We start from the raw sequence: 12,502 nt of genomic DNA, 5'->3' as shown, positions 1-12,502 counted from the left end.
AACAAAATTACCTCAATGGCATTGTCATAAGTTCAATTACCAGTAAGGCCATGGGACTTTCTTCCAGACATGTGGTGATATACCACATATCTGGAAGGAACGTTCCAAGGAATTAATAGCTTTAACACACATTTTTAATATGATTCTTAGATTAGCTCAGGTCCCAAAGGAGTGGAAAGATGGCAAAATTGTTCTGCTTCATAAAGGGGTGATAAGACAAGGCTTTGAATTATAGGCCAGTCTGATTGTGTGGAGTTGTGATCAAGGTGTTGGAGAAGCTAGTATGGACAAGAATCCAGAACTAGGTTGAGGACAGTAGAATTCCCTTTAATGAACATCATGGGTTTGATAAAGGAAGATCGTGTTTAGTAATCTGCTTACTTATTACAACAGGTGATGAATACATTGGACAAGGGGGGGATGCATATACAGTATGCATCTCCCTTGTCCCCCTTAGATTTTGCAAAGGCTTTTGATAAACTGCCACATGACAAGACAGTAGTCAAACATGTGAGTTGGATAGTAGATTATTATTATTAATGATTATTATCAAGATTAATCCATTGGATTGAAGATTGGCTGTCTGATCAGCAGGTTGTATATGAAGGAGTGATATCACAGAAGAGGTAAGTCACTAATGGTGTGCCCCAGGGATCTGTTTTGAGACCATTCATTAATTTGTATGTAAATAAATTGGAAAGGGCTTAAATAGTGATATACAGTTGTTTGCAGATGACACAAAATTGGGGAGAGTTATGAGAAGTAGAGCTTTGCTAGAGGACCTAAATAGATTGTCTGAAAAGGCAAGTGTGTGGGGATGTCAGTTTAATATTGCAAAGTGTACAGTTTTAAAATTTGGGAAGCAAAAATGGAATTCGGAGTATAGGATTTGTGGGGATATTTTAGAGGAAATGGAGGAGATGAAAGATCTGGGGGTAATGGTGGAAGGGACTAGAAATTTCATGGGCATTTTTCTAAAATTGTAAGGACAACACAGCAGATTATGTGAATGGTGCAGAGAACACAGACATGTAGAAGTAAGGATGTTTTGATTCCATTGTACTAGGCTTTGATCAGGTTGCAAATGAATTACTGTGCACAGATTTGGTTGCCAGGTTTTCAAAAGGATGATGAGATGTTAGAGAGGGTTCAGGATGACTGACTAAGTTGGTTTCTAGTCTATGGAATGTGGAATATGAGAACAGATTAAGAGAATGCAAATTACAGAGCCTAGTGGATTGAACGAAGAGGGGAGACATGATCGAGATGTATAAGTTGGAAGGGATAATTACCAGATTATTGTAGATGAGATTTTTCATAGAATATCAGGAGACAGAGAGAGAAACAGAAGCCATCCCTGGATGCTGTATAATGTGCATGTGAGCAAGGGGGTTGGAGTTGATTTTTTTGCACATGGAGAGTGGTGGGTGATTGGAATGCATTGCCCGAGAGTGTAGTGAGAGCATAGGCAGGGAATGCATTTAAGATGAAGTATGATGAACTGTGCATGTGAGAGGGGGACCTCCCACAAGGAGTCTCTTGACTTCATGGAGGTCTGCAATAATAATAATACAATTTTAATATTTGTTAATTATGTCCTCATACATGATGCATTTGGAGCATCATGAAGAAGGGATAAAATTAGCTTGCATTTTCTTAATCAGTGAAATACTCAAGGCTTAAAATTGGCTGCTGTTACATTATTTCAGCTTACCAACCTACTCCAAGGCAAGAAAATATTCCTCCCTTGCCGGCAAAGGTTGGTCGATTGGTACAGCCTCTGCTACTAATGGCTCAGTTAAGTAAGTTGGAGTGTGGTTGGTAGTTAGAAGGGGGCCAATCGTTCGATGGTGTTGCCACACTCTCCCTGGAGGTGTCAAATAATAATAATGGAAAACTGGATAAAATAAATTTTTAATTAAATAAAAAAAAAGAGGGGGGAATAAGAAGTTGAAAATTTTTGAATGCTAGTAGAAAATTTGGGCAAGTTTTTTTTTTGTCATAATTTTCACCCATGAACGATTGTAAAACCCATGGCATATAAGCTAATGGCAAGGAAACCTTTGTAATGACGATAAGACAGTAGACGATTTTCGTCGCAAGATCACAGGTTTCCTTACTCAGAAGCCCGAACAGGTTTGAAAAATTACATGGGTTGCGTTCATGAATTATCTAACCAACTCTAAATGTATGACAGGTTTACAATCTTTCCTGAATGGAATTCACATAAAAGGTTCAATGAATTACCAAGAACGGTGCTCCATATCGTACAAACTTGCTTCTTAACAAACTAGACATACGTATTTAATGTATGCTATCCTGTTTTCATAAATTAATAACACAACATTCTGGGATTTCAACGAAGCTGGTTCATTTGTGTAACATAAGAAACACTCTATAGTTATATGTAGATACACTAGATTGTTCTAATATTGACGGTACTCATGCTGGATTAAATACAATTATTCAAAAATTAATAACATCTTCGGATTCGAAGTGCATTTGTAATTACACAACAACCCCAACACATGGAAAAAGCACTGCATAAGCACATGGGCTATCTGCGATATGAGCGCCACTCCTAGGTACGTCGTTAAGTTTCTTAATCAACATTTTTTTTACCCAAAAAATGAGGAGTACTCTTTCAGCAATAACTTTTCTTCACCAGCTATCTCTCATCCAGACTCCTGTCTCATGAAATGTCATCACTATCCAGGAGGTTCACTATTATGGATCTCTACATGAAATCCATAATGTGCAGTAGAAAGATAAAATAGTGAACCTCTAATCTCTTCCATCTCTTAATTAGTATCCTCTGTCGTTTATGGTTGAGTGCATAAGAGACGATGGTTTTTAAACTGCTAACGCCTTACAGCGAGTAGGCTAGGCCGTTTTAACCTTAACTTTTTCGAAACTGAGGGGGGGGGAGGGGAAATTTGATCTCCATCGGAGGCCAATTAGAGATAGCTAGTCCAAGACTAACACTAACCAGGGTGACCACCCAGCAAAAATAATTCGTACTAACTTATGCAGGAAAAAGGTACCAGATCTGAAAAAAAAGTACCAAATTTTCATTTGCTTTCATTTCACCCTATTTACGACATTTTATGATATTACTACCTTATTATCATAGATGAAGTCAATGTTAAACTGCTAAATTAACACATGTACAACTAATATGAAAAGAAAAAAAAAGTCAAAACTCACCTCACTATAGTCATCTATGAGTCCAAGAGCTGCAGTTGTCAATCATCATAATAGAAGTCCTAGTTGTAACTCTAGCACTAAATATGTGTGTATTAATTTACCATATAATTTTTAGTTTCATTTTAGTGTTTAAAATAATGTAATTAAATTTTCAATTATTTATTATGCTATTTACGTATATACATGGGTTCCCACCCACAAGAAAAACACTGGAAGTATTTATTCATTATTTTTTATCAGATTTTGCTAATTCAATTAACTCTTCGGAAATAGTAAAATCTGCAGCTGAGGAATGTTTCAATTTTTCTTTTGTCAGAAGGAGTCCATTCACCAAAGGAGGATTTTTTTTTTTTTTGAGATTTCATTGCGTGAATCTACAGCCAACGCATTTTTTATAAGATAGTTATATTTAATGCGTCCACACTCTGTTTTCTTAGCAATTTCACTATCAGTTGCAATTGTTTTCAATAGAGTTGGAAGAGTATCCATAAGCCACAAAAGCCGATTGTGTTCGGCATCCAGGGTCGTTCCTTTGGTTCGCGCCTCCTCAGTGCAAAATTTTTGTGCCCCCCCATTCCATTAAAAATTAAAGGATCCCGAAGTACAATAACACGTTACGAATCATTTTATTATACTGCACATTAAGAGGATTATATATTAAAATAAAGAAAAAACACAAATAGTAAAAAAAAAAGTTATTTTTTTATAATAAACAAACACACTCCTGTAATGTAACATGGAACACGACAAGAAAAGAAGAAGACTCTCAGAATAACTCAGCGTGCTATGGAACGTAGGATTTGTAACATCAACAAAATGGAACATGTTAGAATCACGGAACTAAGAAAGAGATCAGGCATAAAAGATATGGTAACTGCAGTATATGAAGGCAGGATGGGATACGCAGATCACATAGCCAAAATCAGGAATAACAGATGGACACATAGAATATTTAACTGGCAACAAGAATAAAGAGATAACAAGGAAGACCACCTAAAAGATGAGAAGATCCAATAGTGAAATCTATGGGTATAACATGGAAGAGAGAGGCTCAAGATCGAGATCGTTGGAGGCATCTTTGTGACCTGCACTCATGGAGAAATTCTGAGTGAAACACAGGTCCATCAAGAAGAAAACTCAAGAAACTCCTAGAATGTTTGTTCAGTGTGCTGAGAGCAGCGATTAAAGTAAGTTGTGTTGAAGCTCGTACCATTTATTTAACTACCCAGTGACTCAACCCCTCACTAAAATCTCTCACATTCGAAGGTGACAAATATGCACAAACATTTCAGTGTATTATTTATTCCCTATTTTTTATGAACGTGTTCGATTATATCGCCCCTAAATTGTGCCGCCCGGGTTCATTGCACCCTTTTCACCCTTGTACGGAAGGGACCCGTCTGCATCATATGACCATAATCTTAATTCTGCCTCATTAATTTATTTTTCCGACTGATATTTGGAACTGGATTTAAACAACGATATTATACCTGGTGAGCTTCTTTTAGATTCTACATTCTGTTAGTGTTTTGGAGTGTTTGCATAACGAATCAATAGATATTTGCTGCCAATAATGCTTATATCACAAAACTTACAATAAGAAGTGTGTCCTTTAGTTTTACCTGAATAAATCCAGGATTTAAGCATGGGATCCGCCAACCATTCTTCTTTGAATTTTTGCTTATATAATTTTTTCATCTTTTTAGATGAATCTTACAAACCTGAATTTGAATCATTACTAGCATCCCTTTCTCTTTTATCTGTATTATCTGTGTGAGAAGTTTCTTGTGAGTGGGAAGGGTAGCTCGTTTATGTACTTTACTGACTCGTGCACTACACATTTTCCCCTGAGATTCAGAATAAAATCTAAATGTAGACAGTTTTTCTTGCCACTTGTCCATGTTCTAAAGGAAAATTTAAATAATATTTTCGATGAAGAATTCTTCTATTTTATTAACAAGTTTTTGTTAATAAAATTAATAAAAATACTGGACTTATAACGCTCGAGAAGTGTTTGAATAGCAAAGAATATATTTTCATTGGCTAATGCCAGTCGGATTGCCTGAGTACGGGATCGTGGAGGGGGGGGGGAAGAGAAGACTAGCGAACTGTGAGAAGGGTAGGTAAAAAAAAAGAGTGAAATCATATTCTTGTGTCACTGAATGTAACATACAGGGAGGTAGAAGAGAAAAATATTCAACTCATATGTCTAACTTTCATGTTGTTGTTATTGTTATTATTCGGAAGAGAAAAAGTACTAGATCTGTTGGTGAACGTACTAGAACACTAAAAATTTATAAAACGTACTAGATCTTCTTCTTCTTCCTAATGTGGAATATAGAATATGGTCCTCTATTGTTTAATTTGTACATCAATGATATTGGAAATACCTTGAATGGAAATATCCACTTGTTTGCTGATGATGCAAAATTGGGAAGAGCGATAATCAATTCAAATGATGTGGATATTTTACAGGATGACTTAAATAGGCTGACGCTATGGACTGAGGTAAATGGCTGTCAGTTCAACGTGGCTAAGTGTAAGGTGATGCACTTCGGGAGGATGACATCGCATGCTGTTTACTATATTAACGGAACTGAACTGCAGGAAGTTGATGAGACAAGAGACTTGGGAGTTATTGTGGACAGAGAACTTAAGTTTAAAGGGCATATTGCTAAGATTGCCAAAACATCACATCAAATTACATGGTTGTTGAGGAACACACTAACAAGCAGGGATAGGGAAGTTATTATTCCACTCTATAAGGCATTAATAAGGCCGCATTTGGACTATTGTGCACAGATCTGGTCGCCAGGATTTCTTGGTGAGGCGGAAGTGGTAGAGAGGATTCAGAGGCGGGTTACAAAGATTGTTGCAGGTCTGTGGGATGTTCCCTATGAGGATAGATTGACGATCTGTGGGCTCCAAAAACTAGCTGATAGACGTAGGAGAGGAGATATGATAGAGGTATTTAAATTGTTAAAGGGATTTTACAGGATTGATACTGATGATATTCTTAAGACCAATACAGGATGTGAGAGAACGAGGGGCCATCCCTGGAGATTGTGTAAGAGTGTGGTTAACAAGGGTGTTAGGACTAGATTTTTTACTTGGAGGGTTGTGAATGGGTGGAATGCTTTGCCAGAACTGGTTGTGAATGCTTTAACTGTGAATGAATTTAAGAAGAGGTATGACAGGTATTGTGTAAATAATGGTTAGTGTGTCAATGTCGGGTCTCCCGCGATGAGTCTTTTGACTCCATGGAGACACCGTTAAAATAATAATAATAATAATAATAATAATAATAATAATAATAATAATAATAATAGGCCATGAGGCCTGTTCCTATCACTAACAATATCAGGTATCCGGTGAACAGAAGAGGTTCACAAGTGCCGCCATCGCGTGGTCGCAGAACGTTACTGTCTATAAGGGTGAAGCAAACCGCTTTTATAATCCCTGCTATCTGATAAGGTTACTGTGTAGCAGTGGTAGCCGGTGAAAATTTTAAGTGGGGTGCTGCATATACAAAAAAAAAAAAAACAATAACTTTTTTTTTGCCTAATCAGTAACGAATTTATTAATAAATAAATTTACATATTAAGAATTGCTTTATTAAAAATATTTCATCCTCACCACGAACAAACACCAATAATAAAAGTTTCGTATGAATAGCGATGACAAGCGCAAACGAATATCGGCATTAGACTGCAGTGCATTTGTTTCGTGTAACGATAATTGAAAAAAATTGTTGAAAATATAAAATATTCTTTTTATATTTTCAACAGCGACACTCGTCATAATTCAGCCTTGTATCTATAATAAATATATAATTATTTGTTATTTTAACACTTTTAACAACCGAGAAGAATATCCTCCATAGATGGCGGGAATACTTTAAGAGCCTTCTTTTAACCCAGGTGGCCCAGCAGTTGTGGACATCCAAGAGGTGCAGATCGGAGCAACGTCTAGTCTCACAGCAGAAGAGGTTCATTTAGCAATAACATAGCTAAAATCGGGCAAGGCTGCTGGCGATGATGAAATTCGGCCCAAAATGCTAAAAGCCTTAAATCGAGACGGTGTTCTCTGGCTGACTCGAGTGTGTCAGGCTGATTGGATATCTGGGCGAGCCCCAAAGCAATGGCAGACAGGCATAATAATATTGGTCTTGAAGAAGGGAGACCAAAAGGATTGCAGTAACTATCGTGGCATCTCTCTGCTCAGCCTGCCTGAGAAAGTGTATGCTAAGTGCTTGGAAAGACGGTGCAGGAGTATAGTTGAGTCAAAGTTCCAGGAAGAACAATGTGGCTTTCGTCCTGGTAGAAGCACAACTGACCAAATCTTCACTTTAAGGCAAGTCTTTGAGAAATCTTGGGAATATGCCAAGAATGTCTACATTGTTTTGTGGACTTGGAGAAGGCATATGACTGGGTTCCTCGGGATAAGCTTTGGCAAGTAGTACAGGAGTATGGAGTGGATGGCCAACTATTAGCTGCCATCAAGTCCCTGTAAATATGCCCAGAGTTTTGTGTCAGGGTAAACAGCACAAAGTCTGAACCTTTCACAGTCTCCATTGGCTTCCACCAATGGTGTGTTCTGTCACCCCTCCTTTTCATAATATTTATGGATTAGATTGATAGGCACAGCCAAGCCAGTGAGTGTGTCAGAATTGGAAGATGTAGCATTGGACGTCTGCTTTTTGCAGATGACCTAGCTCTTACACAGATGACCTTCAGCAGACCCTGGATAGGTTTCTAGCTGTTTGTGCAGACACCGGAATAAAGATCAGTGTGGTCAAAACTGAAACATTTGCGGTCTCAAGACAACCATCCAAGTGCACTCTACATGTAAGTGGAGTCCCAATGAAGCAGGTGGAGAAGTTTAAATACCTAGGGTCCATATTCACGAATGATGGAAAATGGGACTTAGAGCTAGATACTCGAATTTGCTCAGCAAGCTCAATATTGCGGGAGCTTGGCCATTTAGTAGTATTGAAGCAGGAGTTAAGCCAGAAGGCAAAGCTGGCTTTCTTCAATACAGTCTATGTCCCCCATCCTCACCTATGGTCATGAGACAATAGGTGAGGATGATGACCGAAAGAATGCTGACATGAATCCAAGCGGCTCAAATGAGGTTCCTTCGAGGGATTGCGGAGCTCACAAGACTCGACAGTCAGAAGCTCTGCAATTTGGGAAACCCTCAATACTCAACAGCTGCTTCTCCGTGTTGAGAAATCACATTTACGTTGGTGCAGGCACCTGGTCACAATGCGTCAAGAGAGGCTCCCTCAGCAGGCCCTCTTTTACCAAGCCAGAGGGTGGGAGGTCACGTGGAAGGCCAAGGACTCGCTGGATAGATTATATCGAAAACCTTGGGTGGACACGTTTGGGAATCCCACCAGAACACCTGAGCTTGGTGGCAGAGGATCGTGACCATTGGAAGTTCCTCTTGCTGCTGTTGCCCCCACAGGCCAATTAGGAAAGGTGGGCCTTGAAGATGTATGTATGTATAAATAAGATTTACAAAAATAGTTCGCCATGAACAGCACCAATAATAAACGTTTGATATCTCACAGAAATAAGGCGCGTAAGCATACTAAAGATACATTGCTATTTCAGGAGTGTCGGAATGACGTAACGTGTAATGACAAGCGCAAAGGAATATCGGAGTTAGATCGCAGTGCATTTGTTTCGTAAAGTAAAGCGTTACTCGAACAATTCCAATTTTTAACTATTCAATCAATGTCAAAACATAAGCTGTAACCTTTAACATGTTGTATTGCATTTATATAATGTTGTAAGCATTGTTATTATTTATAAACACAAACAAAATTTAATTTTTTCATTTTTTCCTTGCGGGTGCTACAGTGTCGCTGTGCTTAAGTACGGGCTGCCACTGCTGTGTAGTGGAAAGTTTATGAGCTTTACTCCCACCCACTTGGGCAGAACTAAGTGCTCTGCCCAAGTGGGTGCGAGTTATCGATCCTTGTTAGGAATTAGGATAGCCTAAGACTCCTATATTTGGAGAAATTTGATTCATCATAATTTGCCTGCTTGTTGTACTAGATCATTTGGATATGAAGACGATGATGAGAAGAACTTTACTGCTAAAGATTGCAGGAAAGAGCAGATATAAGGGATATTTGTGTTCCGATGAAGCTGAACTCATCGGGACACAAACTGAATATGATGAACTCATACTAAGCTCATCGACTCCTTTCTAAAAGACTGGAAATTTCAAATTAAGCTGCGCGGTCGCAGATCCTCTTTGAAACGAATCTCTGCAGATGTTCCTTAAGGCTCGCTACTTTCGCCGATGCTTTTTATGATCTTCATTGCAGACGTCCCTAGCACGACATCAACCACCATAGCTTGTTATGCGGACGATATGGCAATTCTGAGCAGATCTCTCAGATCGCATCTAGCTTACAAATCGCAACAACAAATCTAGAAAAAAAGGTTCAGAAATTGAAGGATTACTGTAAATGCTAACAAAAGCATTGTCATTTTTTTACAAGAAGAAAAACATTCCCCCCTACGAAGAGATCAAACGTTTCAACACAGCTATTCCATGAAAATCCAAAACCAAATATCTAGGTATACAGCTAGATAACCGCCTCAATTTTAACCCTCGCATCGTCTATGCCTGCAAGAAATCAAATTCCGCAATTGCATAGCTCTACTCTCTTCTCAATCGAAGAAGCCAAGTCAACACTGAAAACAAGATACTGATCTACAACACAATAATTAGATCTACTCTAACGTACGGATCACCGGCTTGGAGTTGCACTTCCCACAGCAAAATAAAAAACTACAAATTATCCAAATCAAATGCCTCCGCATGATATTTGGTCCTCCATGGTTTGTCAGAATGGTAGCATCTCGGTGGAGGAGAGCATTCTGACATATTTCACCTAAGCAGCTAGTCATCGCAATCAACTCATTCGAGAGTCATCTAACTACGATGAAAACGACAGGTGGAAACACTAGCGCCAGAAAGCGGCTCTTCTGGTCGGTATATGCGCGCCCACACTGCCCTGACTTGGGTGGGCCAAGTGCTCTGTAATCTCTCATTAAATTAACCCAACTTCGTAGAGATGAAGGGATTATAATCTAAGGAACTGAGATCCATCCAGCCATAAAAGTCAACAGTGTATGTATTATATGAGATCTTAAGTTTAAGGGACGAAAAACCCGAGTTTCCAGGAGAAAAAAACTGATTTCCAGTTCCAGAAATCGACTAACCCAGGAACCGGTAGAAGAAAGGTTTAGAGAATGATTCTCTAGTTGGCGACTAGATTTGAACTTAGGTTTTTCTTTGGGCGCCATAAGAACCTGTGTAGCTCAGTGGATGTGGCGTTTGCCAACCACGGCGCTTGGCCGCACGAAGGAAGACTTGGTTTCGAGTCTAGTCGGCGACTAGAGGAAATTTTTCTAAGCCTTTTTTCGACGGTTCCCGAGTTAGTCGATCTCTGGCACGGGCAAGCAGGTTTTTCCTCCCGGAAACTCGGGTTTTTCGTCCTGTAAACTCAAGAAAATCGACCGTGGAACCCACATTATTTCAGACATTAAATAAATTGTCTTAGGGTTAGGGACCACGAGATGGCGGCACATTTGAGCCGTCTCTCTTCACTGAGTACCGTTTAATTAGTGATAGCCTTGGGCCATCTGTCTCTGATTGGGTACCAGTGGAGATTGAACTGCTCACTCAGTCTCCAAAAGTTAGATATGGCTAAATGGCCTCGCCTACTCCCGTATATACGGGAATAAAAAGGCGTTAGCTGATTTTTATATATATATATATATATATATATATATAAAGTGTCAGTGTTTTCTCCTAAAACCATTCTCACTTTCAAGCAAGCGTTTAACATCGATTCTATTCGATTCATTTTGAATGACTGCATGCATAACAGTTGTTTATTCAGCAGAGGATTTTCATAAAATTTTATATTTCGGATCTATATTGATGTTTTCTGTAATCACTATTTTCCATTTAAATAGGATCATTCTTCATGAAAAAAACAGAATGAGACAATGTATCCTGACAATGAGGTCTTCATCCATGGGAACGAAGCAAATCCATTACAAGCTAATTGTAATTATTGACTAAAGGAACCTTGTCCGAGCCTTTTTTCGATCGGTTATCAAGTTCGTCAATCTCCGGCATGGAGAAATGGATTTTTTACTCTGGAAACTGAAATTTTTAAAATTATCGAGGTTCAACTAAATGCACTATGAAACTCACATCATTTTATGCAATAATATATAATGCAAGGTCAAGGATCACAAGATGCGGAAATTATAAAAAAAAATCAGCTAATGCATTTTATTCCCTAACAGGGAGTAGGCAAGGCCGTTATACCCTATCTATATTGGAGACTGAGTGGGCAGTTCAATCTCCAGCGGTAGCCAATCAAAGATTGGCTGAAAGCTGGCTGATGTCTATCACTAATTATAGGCGGCTACTGATAAAAAGATCAGCAAACAAGTGCTGCCACCTCTGGGTGCCTAACCCTAACAGGATACGTTATTGTCTGAAATAATGTTGGTACTACGATCTATTTTCTTGAGTTTACAGGACAAAAACCAACTTGTCCGTGCCAGAGATAGACTAACTCAGGAACTGGTTGAAGATGGGCTTAGAAAACGTTCCTCCAGTCGGCGACTAGACTTAAACCTAGGTCTAACTTTGAGCGGCCAAGTGCAGAGGATGCAAGCACCACTTCCACTGAGCTGCATAGGCTGAAATTATTTGCCATGATATTTTCCCTCGTTTGAGTAGCATTTTGAGTTTATTTATTATTATTATTATTAATAATAGTAGTAGTAGTAGTAGTAGTATCTGATTTTAGGGGAACTATTCCTAGTCTTTGCATCAGTGGGTTAATATAGTCAACATATCTGGAAGGCCTGGTAATTTATACATTTCCTTTTCACACTCTGATTTAATTTTGCAATCTTGATCCAAACATAAATAATGAATGAATTTTGAAACCGTTCACAAGGAATGATTTCAATTATTTTATTACAAAAATAAAACTTATTACATAAATTGCATGTAATATGGTACCCTGAGTAGTCTGTGCAGGCACATCAACCCTATGGAAACGGCACTTGCTGCCGTTTGTTTGGATTGTCAAATACGACCATTCTAATTCTGATACTTGTCATTAACTAGTGGAAATTTTTTAAGCCTTTAGCACACAGGATCCCGAATTACTCGATATCTGTCATGGGCAAGAATGATTCCCCATTCTGGAAGCTGTAGCTTTTACCCATGCGTGTATATCGAC

At 38.6% G+C, this 12,502-nt stretch overlaps 1 protein-coding gene across 1 annotated transcript in view; it reads right to left on the bottom strand.

The window, feature by feature from the left end:
* l(3)neo43 (cytochrome c oxidase assembly protein COX16 homolog l(3)neo43) overlaps window positions 1-2,541 on the bottom strand; it is a 47,660-nt gene extending 45,119 nt beyond the window's left edge. Inside the window, exon 1 of the mRNA XM_090399484.1 lies at window positions 2,248-2,541. Coding sequence (XP_090255610.1) covers window positions 2,248-2,298 — 51 coding nt within the window. The 5' untranslated portion in view covers window positions 2,299-2,541. The remainder of the gene's footprint in view (window positions 1-2,247) is intronic.
* Window positions 2,542-12,502: the final 9,961 nt, after the last annotated feature.

This window comes from Typopeltis vanoorti, chromosome 10 (genome assembly GCF_054136105.1).
Source record: "Typopeltis vanoorti isolate ZY-2024b chromosome 10, IOZ_Tvanoo_1.0, whole genome shotgun sequence".
NCBI lineage: Eukaryota > Metazoa > Arthropoda > Arachnida > Uropygi > Thelyphonidae > Typopeltis > Typopeltis vanoorti.
Note: the sequence above shows the minus strand (reverse complement) of the source record. Positions and strands in the feature narration are given on the sequence as shown.